Source organism: Phoca vitulina, unplaced genomic scaffold, assembly GCF_004348235.1.
Source record: "Phoca vitulina isolate PV1807 unplaced genomic scaffold, GSC_HSeal_1.0 scaffold36, whole genome shotgun sequence".
Taxonomy (NCBI): domain Eukaryota; kingdom Metazoa; phylum Chordata; class Mammalia; order Carnivora; family Phocidae; genus Phoca; species Phoca vitulina.
This window is the reverse complement of record NW_022589739.1, coordinates 1,107,655-1,129,438: the sequence shown is the minus strand read 5'-3', so window position 1 is coordinate 1,129,438 and position 21,784 is coordinate 1,107,655. Positions and strand designations below refer to the sequence as shown.

The 21,784-nt window shown below is 45.3% G+C and overlaps 1 protein-coding gene across 2 annotated transcripts in view; it reads right to left on the bottom strand.

Annotated features, from left to right (window-relative positions):
• Positions 1–21,784, bottom strand: part of PLEKHA7 (pleckstrin homology domain containing A7) — a 200,424-nt gene that overhangs the window by 40,512 nt on the left and 138,128 nt on the right. For both annotated transcript variants that reach the window (XM_032427128.1, XM_032427129.1), the window contains exons 7-9: positions 21,639–21,711; positions 20,137–20,237; positions 11,823–11,998 (exon numbers count right to left, since the gene is read on the bottom strand). In XM_032427128.1, coding sequence (XP_032283019.1) covers positions 11,823–11,998; positions 20,137–20,237; positions 21,639–21,711 — 350 coding nt within the window. The remainder of the gene's footprint in view (positions 1–11,822; positions 11,999–20,136; positions 20,238–21,638; positions 21,712–21,784) is intronic.

Sequence of the window (21,784 nt, the reverse complement as noted above, 5' to 3'; positions counted from 1 at the left end):
GGGGAGTGGGAGAGGGAGAAGCAGGCTTCCCGCCGAGCAGGGAGCCCGATGCGGGGCTCGATCCCAGGACCTGGAATCATGACCTGAGCCGAAGGCAGACGCTTAATGACTGAGCCACCCAGGTGCCCCGAGAAGATAAATGATTTGCCCAAGACCATAGTGCTGCAGAGCCCATCTGGTTCCCACTGCATCTCTGTATGTGTGAGATGGCCTACATATGTGCAGACCTAGAAACTGTAAAGGAGAATAGGGTGGGGGCCATCAGTCAGGTTGTGAACGGAGGCCAGAGGAAGAATTTCTGGGGGCATCGAGAAGGATTCCTCTTTCATGCCCTGTCTCCTACTGTAAAACCTTTCTACCCCACCCCCCTTTCCTTAGGGCAGGATCCTAGTTATATCTACATCCCCATTACTTGGTACCAGGGACAGAGCAGCAGCTCCATAGGCTTTGCAGAATTTAGACTGGGGAGGAAGGAGAACACACTCCAGCCCAGCCCAGAAAGACCAGAAAATTACCAAGGACCCTTGGCTGGGGCAGCCAGTTTCCTTTGGTAAAAAGGTCCTGGCCTTGCGATCTGTCACTCCTCAGATGGCCAAGCTCTCCATTTCAACATGAAAGCATACAATGGAAACGCTGAGGCATTTACATCTGAGTGGTCGCACCCCAGGCATCCTTACAACAACCTAGGAACCTCAGCTACCAATAATCAGCACAGACTCAGGGCAGAATCAATCCAGTCCGGAAGACAGTTAAAATATCAATGTAAAGTAACAATATAACCCCTAAGAAAAGCAATCACACATCTCACTGTCCATGTACTCTCCTGACTTTTCCATGAAAATCCAAAGCTTTGTTTAAAAAAAAAAAAAAAAATCAATTTCAGCATTTCGATTTTCATTTGGGGATCACCTCCCCCACTCCCAATCCATATGGTTTGGGTGCTGCTGACTACTAGTCCCTGTCCAGCTGAGGCTCCCAGTCTCAACGATTAGCTCGGGGGCTGACACATCACCTATTCCAAGCCAGTCAGAGTTAGTTCTGGGGCTTTGGTTGGAGCTGGTCTCGAACTGCTGTAACTAAATGGGAATCAACTATTTGAAAATGAAACCAACACCAAGGAAAGCAGATGGAGAGAAACAGAATCCTAAAACCTTGGCCTGAGCTCTGAGATTTAGCCATACCTAAATCAGACATCCTTGGACTTTTTGGTTGTGAACCAATAAATTCTCTTTCTCACTTAAGCTAGTTTGAGTTTGGTCTCTGTTACTCTTAGTGGAAGGAGTCCTATTACATCATTTGATAATGATATATTTAGATTGTGATCTCTGAGGGCCCTTCCATTCCTAATGTCCAGTTGGTCTATAAGCTCCAATAGTGGGAATATATGGGAAATATTCAGGGGCTACACTTTAAGAAAAAACAATTCTTACTGTACGTTCATTAAGGGACAACTCTTTCCCACAGTGTACATTATAGGTTTTAACTTTGTCCTTTCTTCAATCCTCCATAACTGCACCAGTGTAACCCCAACCGGTAGCCTTCAGGTTGCCTAAGTTAGCCTTTATCTTCTCTACTGTTTCTCAGACTTGGGAAACCCCGCAGGGAGGCTGTGCTAAGGCTGCTGCCCAGGGAACTAGAGCTCTGGCTGCCCTTTGGATCACACCCCAGCCAAGTCACCGAAGCTTGATAACCCAGTTACTCCAATTGTGAGACCTAAGTAACTGTCCCTCCTTATTTCCACCCCAATGATAAGTCACAAAAACCAGGTTGTGAAACAAACATGCCACCTACATACAGGACATTAGAACTAAAAGGAAAAGGGGGTTTCCTCAACTCCAGAATCCAAGGACTGTGGGTATGATGCCTCAGCCCAACCAACTGTAATGGGGATTTTCCTATCTTTACCAATCAACCTCCATGTATCTACTGAGCAACCATCTATCCCCACTGGGGTGGGCAGTTGGAGGTATAAGAAAGTAGCAGAGAAAACGGTCTCTGCCATCAAAGCCAGACAACCCTAAAGCCCGATTTAATCATGATAACCACATTTAATACTGTTCTCATTAACTGACCACAAATCATGGAGGTTTCCAGTCTTTTCTCACCTTGGAGCTAATTTATAACTATAAAACTTAGTCTTTACTATGTGTGTACATATGATATACACACCCTCGTATATGCCAGTACAACCTGATGATAAAGTTGATAGAGAACGGCCAATCCTTTTCTCAGATTAACACCACCATTTACTGCAAAATAAGCCTGAAGAGGGTGGCTAAAGCTGTGAATTGTGCAAGACTGTTGAATCTCAGATCTGTACCTCTGAAACAAATAATGCAATATATGTTAAGAAAGAAAAAAAGAAGAAGAAGAATGTAGCAGGAGGGGAAGAATGAAGGGGGGGAAATCGGAGGGGGAGAAGAACCATGAGAGACAATGGACTCTGAAAAACAAACTGAGGGTTCTAGAGGGGAGGGGGTTGGGAGGATGGGTTAGCCTGGTGATGGGTATTGAGGAGGGCACGTTCTGCATGGAGCACTGGGTGTTATGCACAAACAATGAATCATGGAACACTATATCTAAAACTAATGATGTAATGTATGGGGATTAACATAACAATAAAAAAATTTAAAAAAAAAAAAAAAAAAGAGGGTGGCTAAAAAAATGGTAGTCTGCTTGGCACCTGGCAGTCTTCTAGGCTCTCAAACTTGGGATTATGAACAACCCTTGGTCTCTGACTGCTGGGACTTACATAAGATGCCTTTGTGCCCAAAATAACTCAGGCTATGGCTGTAGGTAAGAAAGATGAAGGTAATGTCCTCTACTTCCCCATCTTAACTGACTTAAACAGTTAACTTACTAAGATACAGGATTTAAGGCAATAATGTTTTCTGGTTTTCCCCCGTCTCCCTGCATTCCCTACAATTTAACAACCAACTTCTCAAATCAGGAGACCTGTCACAAAACTGATTTGCAATGCTCGATTTAGCATAATGCTGGGAAAGAATGAAACACCCCTCAGCTTTCAATGACTGTGTCATTCAGAGAAGTTGGCCATGTAGGGCATACATATTTAGCTAAGATGACACAAGCCTTTCCACTGCAGGTCACTACTATTATTGTGAGCACCTGGACTCAGTGACTATTCAAAGTCACAGGGAATTCTTGGCATTCAGTGACCATTTGGGGCCAAATGTGTCAAACCCAGTGGACAGAGGGTTTAGAGCCAGTCAGACCTGGATTCAAGGGTTGGTTCCACCCAATACAAGCTGGGTGACCTTAAGCAAGTCTCTGACTTCTCTGGTTTCAGGTTTCTTATCTGCAAAATGGGGACAACAACCCCCACTTTTTTGGACTGTAGTGAGGACTAAAGGAGACAGTGCACAGCATGCCCTCAAATACACATGCGCTGACTACCAGTATCTATTTTCTCCCTCTTCCTTACCCCAAGTTTTTCTAAATGGCAATGTATCCAGCAAAAAGTCACATTTCCCAACCTCCCTTGGAGCTAAGGGTGACCATGTGACTTAGATCTGGCCAAGAAGATGTTAAGATGTACACAGAAATTGCTGGGTGGGTCTTCCAGGAAAGCCTTTAAAAGAAGTGACGCTTAGCTGGCTTAGCTAACCCTTCCCTTCTTTCTGCCTGGAATTTAGACTCTATGCTGGATTGCAAGGTGACAAAAATAAGGATAAAAGCCACCCACCAAAACCTGGGTAGAAAGTGAGAAAGAGCCCAGATCCCAGATGGCATCAGGGAGCTACTAAAACAGCCTGGACTAACTACCTCTGGATTTGTGTTATGTGAGGAAACTAAAACCCAATTTGATGATGCTATCCTAAGTTGGGTTGTTCTATTACTAGCAACCAGACCCAATCCCTGTTACAAGGGGCTAAACATTATTAGCAGGGATTGGGTCCCTCCATTTTTAGCACATCACAGCAATGCTCTATGTCTGCTTAGAGCAAATTCTTGTTTCCCCCTGCAAGTGGGAAAAGCACTCACCTCAGACCGGGGATACTTCTCTCTTCTTCTTTTCTTCACAAGAACTTGGAAATCAACAGATCATACTAAGCACTGATTATTATTTTATTCTGCGTCTAAACCCTTTATCTCACCAGGAAATAAGAACTACTATTTTCCTCTATCTTAATGCTCAACACACGCACAAACCATACACATTAACTCTCATTCAAAGACTTGGGTAGAAAGAGGAATGACAGCTTGTGGGGCCTTGGTTGGACTTTGGTCCAGTGGCAGATACAGCCCTTCTATCGAAATCCCACTAGAGGATCCCTCCCCACTCTCAACACCTAAATGACCAAACTAGGAACCCAAGAACAAGGCCCAGGTCACCGATATTCTTAGAGAGTTTAGTCTGGACCAGATCAAGTAGCAGAAGTCCTGCCCTGGGAAACAAGCTCAGCCTATGTTGACAGACGCTGAGTCCTGAGCACTGATCCCAGTCTCAGGAGGACAGTGGGCTCAAAAGTCAGAACTGACCCTAGGCAAAGTCCATAGACTTGTACAGAAGGCAGAAGAGAAAAGGGCCCAAAGCATCTTGGGAGCCTATGGCAGGCTTGCTCAGTTGAATTAATTCCTAGCATTTGAGGGAGGAAATGGCTGGAGAGAAACAGAGACAGGAGTCTGTTTCTTCTCTCCCCCAGAGTTAAATAGGGCAGTCCCCCTGGGAGTAGAGCAATTATCTGGCTCCCTTTCACGCTCTGCTCTAAATTAACAATAGAAGGCCTGACCGCTCTGACGACACACTCCCCAGTTCTCCAGGCTGTCCTCCCCCACAGAAGAGCGAGGCTAGAGAATAAATGAAACACCAGACTGCCAGGCTGAGATGCCTCTTGCCTCAGAGAAGTGGCTACAGGCAAAGTCCCTTGGGAAGTTTTAATGACTGACAAATCAGATCAAGGAGATCTGGTCACTCCAGGTCTCCTCACTTTGTTCATTCCTACCTAGAGAATCCTCCTTCTTCTTTATAGCTCTCTAGCGGGTAAGTCATGCTCAACCATCACAGTTCAACCCAACCCAGTCTGGAGTTCTGGCCAACTTCGCTCACTTCCCATCACCCTATGGCAGTCGTCATTCTGGGTCACTCTTTTTTTTTTTTTTTTTTGTGGCCAATGCTTGGTTGTTATTACCATATGCCGGGTCCTACTATGTGCCAGGAATGTGACATAGACCATCTCTAATCCCTACAACAATCAGTACTGTCAAGTCCAGAGGGGCTGAGGGCACTCAATAAGGACCAGATTACCTACAATCGTCTCTACTAAAGAAGAGGGACAGTGGCAGCAACAGTGATCACTGAGCACTCACTAAATGCAAAACCCTGAGCTAATAAGCAAGTTAAATATATTACCTCCTCTTATCATTGTACAATCCTCCAAGGCTAGACATATTATTAATCTTTCATTACAGGTAATAAAAGTGAAGCTCTAAGAGGTTAACCAACTTGCCCTGAATCATGCAACCATTGACATAAGCAGGATTCAAAACCCATCTGATCTGACTCCAAAGCCCTGCACCTGGTTGAAAACACTGTCATAAATTACTTCTGCTCAGGGTCCAAGGGGCTTGTCCAACCTCAGGTGTTCCTGCTACACTTTAATCAAAATGATCTGGGTTTAGAAGGCCAAATATTTAGTTCTCTGAAGAGAGTGCAGATAGCCAGCAATGTATGGGCCATTTCTGAGCAGGATGATCCCCCACACGTCAATCCCACAACAGTGGTCAGATTGCTCTGAAACACCCCAAATTCTTATTTGAACATCTTACAGGTACAGGTTTTATAGCTGTTTTGTTCATCCATCCATCCACCCACCTGCCCAGTCAGCCAAACATCCATGCATCTATCCATTAACTGACTGCTCACTATGTGCCAAACACTGTTCCATTTTCAAGGAGTTTATAGACTAGTAGGGGCGACAATGAGAAAGCAGGACAACATAACTTGAGCATGAAAGTCCTGTGAAAAAGGAATGACAAGCTGGAGCATCTACACTCTGAAGGGTCAGGGAAGGAGGAAATAACATCTAGGCTAAGGCCTGAAGATGCGCTGACATCTTCCTAATGATGGTGAGGGCCGGGGGAGCAGAGGAGCAAGGCCCAGATGGATACTGGTGCCTCATGAGGTGGACCTCCGGCCCTCACCCAAATCCCATCACAGCCTATTCTCCCCCTTGCTCTCTTAGATGCATCCACACTCCCTAGCTTTCTGTTTCTTGAATAAACCAAGTTCATTCTTGCCTCAGGGTGTTTGTAAGTGCCATTCCTTCTGCTTAAAGCACTCTGCCTCAGTTTTCCATCCGTAACCTTCGTATATCAATCAGACCTCCCCTTCATACCTTCCCTGACCACCCAAACAAAAGTGGCTACTCCTGCCCTGCCCCCTTGTTCCTCTCAACCCATCACCCTATTTTACTGCCTTCTTGCATGGATCATGATAGAATATTGTCTTCTTGTTTACCTGTTTATGATCTGTCTCCACCATCCTACCCAAGAATGCATGGGACTTTGCCTCTTTGTTTGAACACTGCTGTATTTCTCAGCATCTTTAACAGTGTCTGATGCACAATATGCCCTCAATAAATACTTGTGGAATAAAAGACTAAATAGATGAACACATGTACAAATGCACCCAATTCAAGAAGTTCAGTACGGCTGGAGCATAGAGAATGGGAAATAGCAAGACATGAGCCAAAGGTGTCATAGGGACCACATCCATGCAGTGCTCAAAATCCCTGAGGAAATTGATTTTTACTCCAAAGGTGATTAGACTACAAGTTCCTTCAGTCCAAAGACAGGACTACAGTTACAGAGAAACCAGAGAGGTTTGGAAACAGAAAAGAGAGGTCTTCTGACAGGCCTTCCTATCTGAGCTGCTTGCCAGTTTTGTGAACTGTAAAGGCAAGCTGACCTCCTTGCTTAGTGCTTTAACTTGTTGGAAAGGATAAGACATCCTTAGACAAGAGATAAAACACAGACCAATGCAGGGGAGTGGGAAGGACAGACTTTAAGACAGTCCGAAGTCCGGCAAGTGGAAGAACATGGAAATGGGGGGAAGAAATTATGAACAGAAGGAGTTAGTGAGCAGGCTTTGGCAGAATGATGGGAGAATGATGGGAGAATACTCAGATTGGCAGAGTGATGGGAGAATACTCAGCTTTGAGCCTAGGCTAAAACACTGTGTACATCCAATTTAAAGGGGATAAAAAGTTGCATTAAAGGTTATCTCTTAAACAGGAACAATTGCTGTCACACCTATACATTGCTTTGAGAACAAAAGTTTTCAACAGAGCAGGCAACCTGGGCTGTAGGGAAAATACTATCACCTGGGAGTTTCTTATTTATTCCTCTTTACAAATAATGTTATTTCTGTAATCCTTGATCCTCCCTCTTGCACTTACCACAGTTTATGAGTGTAAAAGGCAGAAGTCTATATCCTTAATATAAGAGGTTTTACCAAAGTCTAAAAAAAAACCTTAAGGTCCAACCCCTTCCAGTGCATGGGGTTGGACCTTAAGAATACGTGAATGAACTTCTATCAAGGGACTCTGAAGCCTATGTAGGAAACAAGGGGATAAAGTCAGGAGTTGCAGCAAGGGTGCTCAGCTCTGCTCCCGGGTCAGAGGAATGATGTGGGAAGAGGCTGGAAGAAGGAGGGGAGGGGCAGGTGGAGAGATGGTGCTGCAGGAACCTGGGCAGAACAGAACCACAACTCATAGCTGCTAGGGGATGAGTACATCCTGATAAGGGAGACAGTACAATTTGTTCCTAGAAGACTCCTCATCAGTGTGATCCAGAGGATGAATGATGAAACTGGAAGAGCCCATGACATTCTTAAACCAAACCCTATGGTAGGTAGTATGTCTGATACAAAGTATCTTTGGTATCCTATTAAGTAGGCACCTTACACATTTATTTTTTTTAAAAGATTCTATTTATTTGAGAGAGAGTGAGTGCGTGCTTGAGAGAGAGAGAGAGCATGAGCAGGGGCATAGGGAGAAGCAGACTCCCTGCTGAGCAGTGAGCCTGATGTGGGGCTTGACCCCAGGACCCTGGGATCATGACCTGAGCCGAAGGCAGACACCAAACCGACTGAGCCACCCAGGCGCCCCTACATTCATTTATTTAACTGAATACTTGTAATAGCTCTATGGACTAAGAAAAACTGAGGTTTAAAAAGCATACCTAATCTGTACAAGTGACTCAGCTAGAAAGTAGTAGAGCTGGGATTTGAACCCACATCTATCTGACTTCAAACACTAAGCTTTGGGTAGAAAACGAAAGGTAAAAGAAACCAATACAGAAGAAAGTGAGGGGTGAATCAGCGTGGATGTTAATTGTCTGTGCCTCCTTTATCCCATCCCAATGAGTCATTTTTCCTTCCTCTGCCCACAGCCCCGGCATTGATGTGGGCATTCACCCCTACCTCACCCTCAGTCCCTGTGGTCTGGTTCTCAGAAGTAAAGCATGTATCCTGGGCTTGTGCCAATCAGCATGTGCATTCCCTGGCCACAGTACATGGTTTAGGGTTTAAATGTGATCTAAGCCTGTCTAATCAGAATGGCTCTGGACAAGACTCTGGCTCTTTCCTTCTGGACTTCCCCCACCCCACCCAGATGACAGGAGTCCAGGGTTGCTGCAGCTAACTTGCCACCAGGATCTGCGAGGGACCTCCACATGGAGTGAAGAATGAATCCAAACCAGAGGTGGCCAGAGCCTAGAGCCTGAGACAATGACTTACAATACTGTCTGAGCCTTGAGCCCACCTGTTTCTAAAGCTAGACCTATTCTGAACTTTTTAGTGAAGGCAAACAATGAATTCCTCCCTTTTTAAGATAAATTTGGGGGCACCTGGGTGGATTAGTCAGTTAAGCCATCCACCTTTGGCTCAGGTCATGATCCTGGAGTCCCGGGATCAAGCCTGGCATCGGGCTCCCTGCTCAGTAAGGAGTCTGCTTCTCCCTCTCCATCTGCTCCTCCCCCTGCTTGTGCTCTCTCACTCGCTAATAAATGAATGAAATCTTTAAAAAAAAAAAAAAAAAAAGATAAATTTTTCTGCATTTTCTGCTACCCATCAGGAGTCCTACTATATATACCACATACATAAAGCATCTGCCCGTATGAATAAGAACAGAAGCATCTGGTGAGAATCGGGTTGGGCAGAGACTGATACATGACCACTGGGGCCCCCCACCTAACACAGATGGAGGTTTTCTAATGCAGATCACCAAACTGGAGGAGAGAGAAGATTTAGTACTGCCTGATGAATAATTCTAACTAACCAAATGTCTGAACATCTTATTCTGGGAAAACAGAACATTTAATAAGTCTGGATTTGCTTAGCTGACTATTTCATCTCTCAGAAAGCTAAAGGAAAATGCTATTCTGCCTTTATTCAGACTCAGAAGGTTAAACAAGTTGGGTTTTTTTGTTGTTGTTGTTGTTGTTTTTTAAGGAAGGAACCTTGGGCAAGCATGACTGTTGGATTTTAATAATTTATTAAGGGCATAATAAGAACAAATTTTAAAAGTTCAGAGCAAATCTAGGGACAATAGCCTGAGACCCTAAAAGGGGAAGGAAGGCAGCCCAACAGATAAGGGATGGAGCCTCTCCAAAGCAGAATCTGGGGAGAGTTAATTACAAAATCTTCAGGTAGGAAAAAGTTAAAAAAAAAAAAAAAAAGCCAAATCTCAGCTATCAAATTAATCCTGAATGGTTCGAGGCAGGCATCACCTTTCAATCACAATACTTCTTCCTGTTAAGCCTGATTTCATTCTCAGGCTACCTTTGACCCAGTGCCCTAATCAGCCATGATGAACTGAGCAGAAATGGGACACAAGAAAGAACCCATTTGCCGTTGCTGGTCTAAAGAAGCCAGTGTTATAACACAGGCAGCTCTCAGAGCTCAAGTTAGAAAAGGACATGCACAAAAATGGAAGGTGAGGCACAAAATCAAGCACAGATGCACGGCGGAATGGGCCCACAGGAATGATGGCAAAACGGGCAAAGTCTGGAAGGAGCTGAGCTTGGTTTATTTAAAGCAAAGCAAAACAAAAACAAACTTTTTATTTTTCTAAGAATTAAAATGAAGGAGGGGAGAGCTTTAAAAGAATATGAGATACAGGTAACTCTGCTTGGGGAAGATGATGCGCATAAATAAAGCTGAATGCTTTAACTTCTGGATTTAGTTCCATATCTTCCTCAAGAAGCATGATCTTCTCCATGAAAAGGAAAACAACCTTAGTTATGAGAGACTGAAAGTCCAAGACAGGGAGGAAGATGGGAAAGGCCCCAGGTGTCAGCACCCCAGGGCCCGAAGGGAACTCGGAAACAGCCTCAAGAAACCTCTCAGGTGATCTCTGAGGAATCAAAGAGAATGGGAAAATGGGCAGAATATTAGAGGCTTGCAAACAGCATCCTGATTTTCGAAAGAAGGGAAAATCAGATTCCATTCACCATAAGACTGGACAGCCTACCATCAACCAAGAGGCTAAGCTGCATCCTAAGCCGGGCAGATTTCACAGCACCCAGGAAAGAAAGCAACCAAGAAAAGGCATACAACTCAGTAGAAAAATGGGTAGAGGATAGGTACAGGCAGTTCACTGGAGGGGAAATATAAGTAGCCAATAAACAGAAAAGATTTCCACCATCATGCAGATACACACTGAAATAACCAGGTACTATTTATCTATACAGCAGCTCAGCAAAAAAATTTAAAAGCTTGGTAATATCAACTACTGGCAAAGATGTGGGGAGATGAGCACTCTCACTAGGGGACTATACAGCTTTCTTTAAAGGGCAATTTGGTATACTGATTAAAATAAAAAATGCATTGTATTTTGACCCAGCAGTTTGAAAGACACACATGCAGAGGCCTGTAGAAGGTTTTTCATCACAGGACTATTTATAATGGTAAAGGTTGAGAAAAAATAAACCAAGGTTTGGAGCGTTATGGTCCTTTAATAAAATACCATGTACAACAATCCAAAATAAAGTTGATCCACATACACTAATAAAGAAGGATTTTGGGGGGGAAAAGGTTGACAAGCTAAAACACACCATATGAAATCCATTTACAGTCGCTGAAAAATCCTGCCTTTAGGTTGCTGGAGAATAACCTTTTGTTTTGAGGCCTCACTGAAAGACCACAGTCAAAGAGGCCTCTAAACAGAGCGAGATGTCCAGATAGTGAAAAATGGGCCCATGTCAGAGGAGGACTGGCTAAAAGCACACCCTAACTTTTCCAGGGCTCCCTTACCCTCTCTGAGCCCCTGATTCCACTCATCATCCTCCTGCACTTTCTCTCAAGGAATTATCCACAGCCAACAAACTCAAGAATTTCAAGATCCTTGATTGTACCCTTGGTTTGCCCCCTTGAGGGAAGGGGTGGCTGGACAATAGCTCCCTAGCTAGCCCCAGCAACACGGTGGGCAGTCTTGAGGCACATTTTCAGTTTGTAAGATCTTTCTCATCTGTCTCTCCCTCTTCCCCAGTCTGTCCCTCCCACCACACATCTGAGAAGGACAAATGAGAAATACACCAGGTTCCAAGGCTCCATATCCCAGGCTATCACTTCACCCTTCCAGGTCTTTGCATTTCTCTGCCCAATGAAGACGACCAGATAACTTCTGGGGGACCTTACTGTGTATGCATTCTCCTCCCAGAAGAATTCATCGTTAAATAAAGGGCAGTGCTTATATACGAGTGAATGAAAGTGGAATTTGGGGCACCCAAGTGTTCTTATCTGGATCCCCATCCTAGAGTGGGAAGTTCTCTGACAGGGACCTTCCATTGGGACTGACCTCTTTAGCGATGATCGAGACAGCACCTGTGCGGCCTGGTTCATGGCCCGGACCCACGCGTTCATGTCCTCCTGGGTGTCGGCACTGAAGTAGTAGGTCCTCATGCCTGACTGCTCGGCCTGAGAGCCCCCCGTGGAGCTGTTATAGATGAGTGCTCGCATCCCTGTGTGCACAGCCTGTAAACGGGAGGCAGAAACCCAGGTCAGAGAGGTCAGCGCACGTTTTACTTCCGGGAGCCGAAACAAGACGACACTCCAGCCATGTTCTCCCCTCTTCCAGATTAAAAGCCCAGGCACCACCCAGCCTGTTCTGACACCTGGAAAACATCATGGCTGGATTCCCCTTTCCTAGTGCAGTCAGCCCCGGGGACAGCTGTGTCTGGTCCCCCTGGTAAAGCCCTGCAGCTGTACCTGTTCCTATTTCTCTTCCTCTGGCTCAGGGAGGGGTACACAGTCAAGGCATATGCGAGAGAGAGTTTTTCAAAACCCTCATTCTGTCGAAGCAAACTCTCTGGAATCCCTGTTTGGGTTCTTCTGAAGCACGTGATTACTGGACTTGAGCCAACAATCAGCAGTAACAGCAGGTGGCTTAGCTCAGGTATTCACTGGGCCTCCCAGCTTGGCCATGAAATGTGACGTGTGCCCATCGAAGCTGCCGCTCTTCTCTCTCTCCAAAGAGGCACTACAAAGTTTGACATTTGACTGAAAATTCTTGTGCACCTACTATGTGCTAGGAAGCCTCAAGGTGCTTCCACATGTATCCTTGCAAAAAGCCCGTGAAGAGGTACCAGAAACGACCACTGAAAAGCATCCAGGATGGGTGCAAACAAGAGGCAACACCAGTTCCTCCCTCTGTGTTCTGATAGGCAGGGGCCTGTCCTAACTTTGTAATGAAAAACCTCACCAAATCTACATAGGATGATGGTGTAAGGAGGAAGATCAGCAGAGCTGATCAGTGCCTACTATGTGTCTCCTGGGTACTACCATGACTCTAATCTCATTTTAATCCCAACAGCCCTGAGAGGTAGGGACAGAATCTCTATTTTACAAATGTGGCAAATGAAGGTCAGAGATGTTAAGTAACTTTCCCTGATCTGCATGCCCAGAAACGGATTCTTCACAGCATTTAACATTACCTGGCATTATCTATTTTACACACTAGTTTGTTTATCATCTGTCTCTTCCCTCCAGAATAGAAATTCCAGGAGAGCAAGGACTCTATTTTGTTCACTAAAGTATCCCCAGGAATAGTGCCTGGCATATCGTTGGTGCTCAATAAATGTTTGCTGAATAAATGAAGAGTTGGAACCAGGATTTATTCCTAGGTCTATCTGATTCTGAGTCCAAGCTTCTCTATACAATGTTCCCAGGTCCTACCCAGAAATTAGTAATGATTACACAGATCACTGGTCCAATAATCTGGATCCAGATTGAAAGGCAGACCTCATGCAAGGACCAGTCAGAGAAAACAAAATGAAAGAACCAATTAGGAGCTGGGAAATGACATGCTTCTAGAATCACTAATGGTCATGGATGAAACCTCTCAGATGAACTGTCAACATTGGCTTCTGCAACCCACACTAACATCTAGGTCCAAAATGCATATAAAATATGGGCCTGCTACTGACATTAACATACCTGAATCTATCTAGCTAGTTCTAAGAGAGTACAGGCAAACAGCCTGAAGCTAAGAGTCCCTACAGTGACCAAAACAAACCTGATATCCTTCCTTGCATGTATAAGAGGTTATTCACTGTCCCAGAAAAGATTCCTCCTGTTTTAGCAAGGTGGAGATATGACAGTGAGAAAAGAATAAAAAGGAACGTGTTCTGTCTTACTAATGAATCAGCAGAAATTCTTGGAAAAGTTCCCCTGGACAATGACCCCATAACATCTCTGATACCTCCTCCCAGACCTTCTGCCCAGTCACAGAGAGTTCTAGGACAGGCACTCGCCCCACCAGACACAAGGCCACCCATAAGCATAAGGCACCCTCAAGGGTATGATAGAGAGAGCAGGTCCCCACTATACTAGCGTTCATGGAGCCAGGCTTGTCCAGGAAATCAACATGGGACACTCTTCAAACATGGAGAGTTGGCATGTCTACAAATGGGCCTTGGGAGTTAGATCCATCATTACGGAGGAGCTACACACGATCACAAACAACTTCTAACCAAACTGCCAATATGTGCTGTCTTCAGCTGCCCTTGGTTCTGAAGAATAGGTTCTTGACTACGTTCTGCCTGTGCTTGGGCATAAAAGATGTATTAACTGTGAAGGTGACAAGTACAGGGAGTTGGCCACGTGAACCAAGTTCAAAGTGCACTGAGCTGAGGAAGATGCCAGAGCCAAGATGATGAGAAGTCTTCTCATCCCTTCCCTAGTCTCATCTCAAAGATGCTCCCTTCCCATCTGCTCTTCGCTTTCCAATTCACACAGTCCTCCTAGGCAACTTTGTACAACTGAAGAAAAAACTTCAGGCTATACCTAAAGGAAATGAGGACGTAAGCAAGGAACATTCTACCTCAAAAACTTAATGCCCCTAGGATATGACTGCTCTCCTGGCCCTTAGGACTCTGGTCTCGATCCAACAGTAGGGAAGGAAGCTGGAATGCTCACACCTCACGGCCCCAGCATCAACCTTTAGAACATAGAGGCCTAGGTCAGGGCCTATCAACTGACTGACTCATTCTCTAACTCATTCATTTAACAATAATTTATCATTGACTGTTGATGTGAAAGGCACCATACCAGAAGGGACAGCCTTAATCAAGGCCAAGACAGTTTACAGTCACATAGAAAGACCATGGACAAATAGCTACAATTGTAGTAAGTGTCATCAAGAAGCTCAGGATGCTGTGAGAGAGGACAGCTGGGGAGCCTGGCCTGCCCTAGAGAAGGACCTACCTACGGAACTGACATTTAAGCTGCCCTCTACATAGGAAGCAAATATTTTAGTAGGAGTAGCACAGAGGGACGTGTGGGACCCCAGTGTGGACAAGAGTATGATATGTTCAAGGAAGAAGCCAGAGTGCCTGGTAGGGAGAAAAGGAGAGAGCAGGGTGAGATGAAGTTACTGGAGTTGGCAAGGCCAGGTCACCAGGGTCTTGTGGTCATGTTAGGGTTTTGTCACATTTACAAGAGCAAGGAGAAGCTATTAAAGGGTTTGAGTGGGGGAGTGGGGAGATCGGATTTTTGTCTGGAAAAACCACTCTGGCTATAATATGAAGAGGTTAGAGCCGGGCTGGGGCACATGAGGGGACAGGGGGCAGGAGACCACTACAAGAGTAAGGAGAGAGACGGTGGCAGGGGCTGAGAAGGAGAGGATCGCCCCAAGTCTGGATAAAAGTAGCAGGTAATATCAGCAGGACCTGGGGATGGACTGGCCATGAGAGCTGAGAATGGCAATTGTCAAGGATAAGACTGCCAGGTTCATGACTCAAAAAGACTGTGGTGCCCATTTGTTGACATTAAGAAGGAACTCCTCATGCCCAACCTTCCGGCTGACTGTGAGCAGCACAATGAACTGGGTAGGAACTCAGGCCCCAGAATCAGCCTGACATGCATGGTGAGCATGCTTCTTACCCCAGGGCAGCCCTGGACAAGCTGCTCAACCGCCCCAGGCCTCTATTTCCTCGTCTTTAAAATGGGACTGTGGTTGATGATGATGTTTACATTAAGGCTGTGTGAGCATTAAAAGAGATAATATAACCTATAACGTTTCCTTTGATTAAGAAAACGGGAAAAACAGGTATCTGTAACACCTGTGCCTTGGTCGCTGGTAGAAACCAGAAAGCGCTTCATATCACATTATGACTGGTGTAAATATCTTGAAATAGCATTATGCTCATTGCCACTTTGAAATTACAGTAATTATTACGTTATAGGTTAAAAAAGCCTACCATTTGTAAGGTTCAAAAGATATGTTAGTTGAGGTTATTATAGGACCAGTCACTTGAGTAATCCAAGCTGACTGACTGAAGGAACTTTCTAGAAATTTTGATTCTTCTCTGCCCTCTCCCCATTTCTAATGTACAGAGAACTAAACATGAATTACAAGGAAGCCTGAACTTGGGAAATGTAAGCAGTTACCTGACCATGACTCCGAATACAAATGACTGCTCTATGTGGTCTCTGTTTACAGAATGGGACTAGCCCCATCTACCCAGGCACAACTAGCTGATGGGCTAGTTTTCCCGGTGAAAGCTCTAGATAGGTAAGTCAACCACTTGCAGTGCAGTGATAGAAGAGCTGAGGATGTACAGAAGAAGGGCACCTAACCTGTCCAGAGGGCTCAAGGAAGGCTTCCTGAAGGAGGTGACCCCCAAGCAAAGACCTGAAGGACCAGTAAGAGTTGGGGAAAGAACATTCTGGGCTGTGGCTGAAGCTCAGGCAAAGAAAGGCCTGTGGGCAAGAAATGCCCTGGGGCCCCAGGCAACTGCACAGGGCTGGAGGGAAAGTTTAAGATGGAGTGGCTAAAAAGGACTGGATAGGTAAGGTGGGGCTGGTAAACCAAGACCGGGCTTTATCCTGCAGTCACTGGGGAACCACTGACAGATTTATGGTGAGAGCACACAGCCTGGACAGATGTGCAATTCAGAAACAGTGTGGAGGATGGACTGGAGGCTGCAGAGTCTGAAGAGGGCTGAAGCAGGGGTAACCAACACCTACAGAGCACTCACCATGTGTCAGGCACGGTTCTGGCAGAAACTTAGTTCCAACAGGAGGGATGACAACAGCCAAGACAGAATAGTGACAGGGTGGTAGAGGAGAGTAGATGGAGGACAAAACTGAAATGGGAGAGGAAAAGGGCAGCTCTTCCCTGTTCTCTTCTCACCCCGTAATAACCTCCATGCTGATGGAGACTCTAGAATATAAGCCCCGTTAAGGCAAGGACCTTATCCTTCTCATTGTTGTATCCCCAGAATCTGCATCCTACCAAGTAGAACAATGGAGCACAATGAAAGTTTGCTGAATATAAATAAGTGGAAAAACCACATGTCTTGGCTGGCCTTCAGCCAGAATCTAAAGCAGGGGTCTTAATCTTGGCGCGGGGCGGGGTGGGGGGGGGCCGGGGCATGAACCCTTTGGATGGTTTCATAAATCCTAAGAACTCTTCTCAGAATGTTTCTACGGATGCAAATAAAACAAAGGAAATTTGTTATACTGAAATGCAGTTATCAAAATTTTCTTAAATGTGGTGTAATGATATGGGTGCTTCTTTAATATTCATTGCATAAGAAATGTAGTAATAATTATTGTAATTTCAAAGTGGCAATGAGCATAATGCTATTTCAAGATATTTACACCAGTCATAATGTGATATGAAGCGCCTTCTGGTTTCTACCAGTGACCAAGGCACAGGTGTTACAGATACCTGTTTTTCTCTGTTTTCTTAATCAAAGGAAACGTTATAGGTTAAAAAAGCAAAGATGTGATTTATCCACTGACACCTGGGGATCTGTAGCGCTCAGGTCAGGAACCCTTGGCTTAAGAGAGGAAGAACAGCTCAGAGGAGGCCAATAAAGGCTTTTTCCCCATTGAGGATCCTTGGACCCTTTGCTGCGTGGAGATGTTCTTTGCTCCAGATTCTGGATCTGAGGGGCAAGCTTGCTGAGAGGTGACCAGCAGGCCAAGGGTGGCTGTGCATCCAACAGGAGCTCTTTGGGGAGGCATCCAGACGAGCCAGCAGAGCACGAAAGGCCTGCTGGTCAGGGCATTGCGTCTCCTGGACGCCACCAAGAGCCCCACCTGGCTCTCCTACAGAGCTGCCTGCATCTCAGAGTCCGTCTAGCACCAGCTGGTAATGCATAGGAGCTGCCAGGCTGTGGGCACAGTTGAAAAAGACAAGGAAAGGACCATATAACCTTTCAGGCTGTGCCTATCTACCACCACAGATACTCTCAACAATCTCAGGCAAGGTGCCCTAACAACAGTCAGAGAATTTCAGTTCTGGAAATAATGAAGAGCTGACATCAGAAGCAGGCGTAAGGCCCAGGACACTAAACAATGTGCATTCCTCAGTGTGCCCAAGAACATGGATCCTGAACTGCCCAAGGGTCCCACTTCCTGGCCCTTAAAAGAACAACGCTGCAACCCAAGAGAAAGGGAACTCTTTGATACTCAGGAAACCACAGCCCTCTGTGGAGAACCACCTGAACACCACTAGACCTGCCTGCAGCAGCTTTTGTCTGTTCTCAGACCCTGAGGATCCCCCCAAAGGGATCCCCCAAACACACGTACACCTTCTGTCTCTCAGACAAAAATTTAGCTAAGGAACACTCTTGGTGGAGTCCCTCTAAGAAAAAATTTGTTTTTCAAAAAGAAAAGAATCTACGACACATAAAAGATGTTTTTCTAAATCTGTTTTCACACCTCCCAGTGAAGTGTTAAGATGAAATATATATAGTTACAATCAGTTACTCTGACCATATTTCAAACGCTGTCCCCAAAAATGACATACAACATTATCCCAACTGTCTGCCCAGTAGCAACACTGAGCCCTAGAAAGGAAGGTTTTCTGAGGAAGACTTTTAGGCTGCAAAAGGCCAGCCTGAAACCCACTGAACACAATGTTTTCAGAGCCGTCAATCAGCAGGAGAGGCTTCTGAATGATTACATAGAAGAGTATCCCTAAAATGATAACAATGAACATTCATTCAAATCACTTCCCACCTCCTGCAATGTGTGTGCAGGAGGTGACCAAAATAAGATGTGGAAGAAAAGTAGAGAAAGGAACTGTCCTCCCTCCCTGTAATGCAACTGTAAGAGGATTGAGTTCATGTTCAAGTTCTGTCACCATCATCTTCCAGCTTTATGACTCTGAACAAGTTTCTTAAGCACTCTAATCCTCGTGTTCTTAATCTCTAAAATAAAGCTAATAACGCTGACCTTACAACACTGGCTCTCCACGACCTTAAATGAGCTCCCATGGATAGAAGTACTTCTCTGGTCATAAAAGGTTTTACAAATATAAGGCAATACTATGTTATGTAACAAGAAATAGGGAAGGATCCCAGAATCTTCAACCTATAGCAACTCTGCAGTCACTGGGGATAGTGACGGCCAAGGGAAAGAGAGGGACAGCTCAAACCTGGCAATGAACAAAGCTAAAGCACCAGTCCAGGAAGGAAAGGTAGAAGATGAGACTGACCTTCCAACCACCACCCCCACAATGGACTCCAGATCAAAACGCTGATGCAGACACCATGGATACCACGTACCAACACTCTCTTTAACCCTTACAGAGCGCTGGGTGTCTTCTCTTGTGCTTTTCCATGATCCTTTAACTACCTGTGGCTGGCAAACTTGACTTCTGTTCAATCTCTGCTTTAGTACCTAATGTCCAGTATTCATCTTATACCCTCAACATGGGAATAGCTAAGCTACATGAGTAGTGGGGGCAGGAGCCCCTACCCCGACTTGAAATGCACGTCATTGCCTTGTATCCTGAGCAGCGTGAGAGGGTGTTTCCCTGTGGCTACCGGCACCAAAGGCCACTTACTTCAGTGCTGAGACTTCCACTCAGCTGCCAGTAAAGTAGAACTTCAACCCACCCTATCCTTACCATCTCTAGGGGACCCAAGAAACAGCAGCAGTGAAGGAATGTGTGGAGGTCACCAAACGAGATGGCCTCAGGATTCCCCAAGTTTCGGCCTGACCACCACCCTCCTGGAGCCTCCACGCCCAGCTCTGAAGATGCCAGAGGGCGTCAAAGGACTGCCATCAATTATCATGGCCGCACTCACTTAACATGTGACCAAGCAGAAAAGCAGAAAGTAGAAAAGGGGTTTTACTATTGAAGGGATTTCCCTGAGAATCTTTAGTGATCCAGAACACAAATCAAATTTGATACTATTTGCTCTTTAACAAGATAAACAAAGCAGATAAACTTGAAATCTCTTCAACATGAGCTTCTAACCCTCAATGTAAGTTTTCATAATAAAATTGCTATAAATCCATGATGAGCGACCATCACTTGCAGTAAGTGGCTGGACACTAGACTGGCTGATTACAGTGATAAAAAAGCATGAAGGGGACGAGTAATCACAGGATTGGTACCAATAGGAAAGAGGGATCTGAATACTTGAGCAAAGCTGGGGGACTCAGAAGCTCAGAAACAAATTAAAGTACTTTTGATCTGGTATTATTCTTATTTAAAGAATTTACAACATTGTTAACATGCACCTGAAATGCTCTAGCTTCTTAACTTCTCCCCACTCCCCACAAAAAAACAACTGCTTTTATGAAGACATTTTTGGGAACACAAAGTTTCTTAGGGTAGAAATGCTGCCCTGGAGGGGAGGGGGCAGTACCTTAAAGGAATACTTGCGACTTATGCGGTCCTCAGGGGCCACAGGTGAGATCACATAGCTGGGCAGAGGGATGCTCCCAAGGACCGCTTCTTCTCGGCTGTCTTTGAATGGAAAAAACACATCAGAATAACCTTCTGTGGCACCTTCCCTGGGTTGGTCCATCCCACTGCCCCTGTTCAGGGCTCCTTATAGCTCCCTAGGACTGCTGTAATCCCTGATCGTCCATTCAGGTGCTCCCTGGGGACCTTTGCGCTAAAGCAGGAATGACACAGATGAGTCAGGGACAGAGACAGGCGTGGAAACATGCTCAGCGCAACCTGTGAACTCCTGAAACAGGGCAGTAAGCCGAGTTCTGCGGGAACACAGAGGCAGGAGTGGCACAAATTCGGGGAAAGCGGAGAAGGCTTCAGAAGGTGATATCTAAAGTGTTTTAAAGGATGGGGAAGGGCATTCCGGGAAGAGCAAACCTCATAGGCAAAGTTAGAGCGTGTGCGAAATATCCTACCTTCTACATCTATTCTCTTCCTCCTCCAAACCATCTTCATGACAGAGGTAACTTCCTAATGACAGCACTGGTCCTGTCGCTCTCCTACTCAAAGGCACTTGCTGACTGCCCACTGGATGCAAAATGCAGTTCAACTTACTCTGCCTGGTGTCACAGTCCTCTTGCATTTTGGCCCTTACCCACCTCCTGAGCCTTCTTTCCTACTATGTCCTGCAAGCAAGACTCACTCTGGCCTCACAGGTCTGTCATTCCATTTTCTTCTGCTTCTAGAACTTTATTGAAGTTGTTTCCTCTGCTTGAAATGCCCATTTGCCCCCATACACAGGCAAAGCTCTACCTATCTTTACAAGCCCAACTCAAATCCCATTTATTCTGAAAAGCCTCCCCCAATTCTCCAATATGGAATTAATTTCTTGCTCCCCCTGAATTGCTTAAGCACGTTGAACGTCTTCTAAAGCACCTAACGCTGCCTAGTCTTGTCTTACGAGTCAACTCTCTCTTCCTCCATATTTTGAGTCTTACTTCTTTCTCACTATTGCACAGCCCCTAACTCTATGTACTGGGGCTCCATAAATGTACATGTGCCCAACTCAATTGACCAACTGTCCATCCAATATTATAGGGGATAGATCCAGACAACAAGTTACAAAAAAAAAATGATTTATCTATCCTTCCTACCTCTCCAGATAGTGTCAAAGGTATGCCTTTGTTCCAAACGGGGTAGAAGCTGAGACAACTCCAGACTTGGAGAGCCTAAGTAGCAGATAAACTGGATTCTATTTATTTTAACTCAACAAATGGCACTTCGAGTGCAAGGATAGGTAAGGTAAGTCACCAGCCATTCACATATGCAAAAGTGAACACTTTGGCACGTAAATAGGTTATAAATTAGCTCAGGCCACTGGTCCAATCACTGCATTTGAGAATATAACCACCTGTATCACCTCACCACCCCCTCCAGCACAAAGAGCCCCTGGTGGCCTGAGCCTTAGCTCACCTTTATAGTAAAACAAGCAATAATCAGCAAGCACAAACCACCTCCTTTTCCACAGTCTCATCCCAGAACTGTCCTGCAAAGCAAAGAAAACTAATCAGACAATATCTGAGCATACTCTTACCCCTTTCCAATCATGCATGGCATGA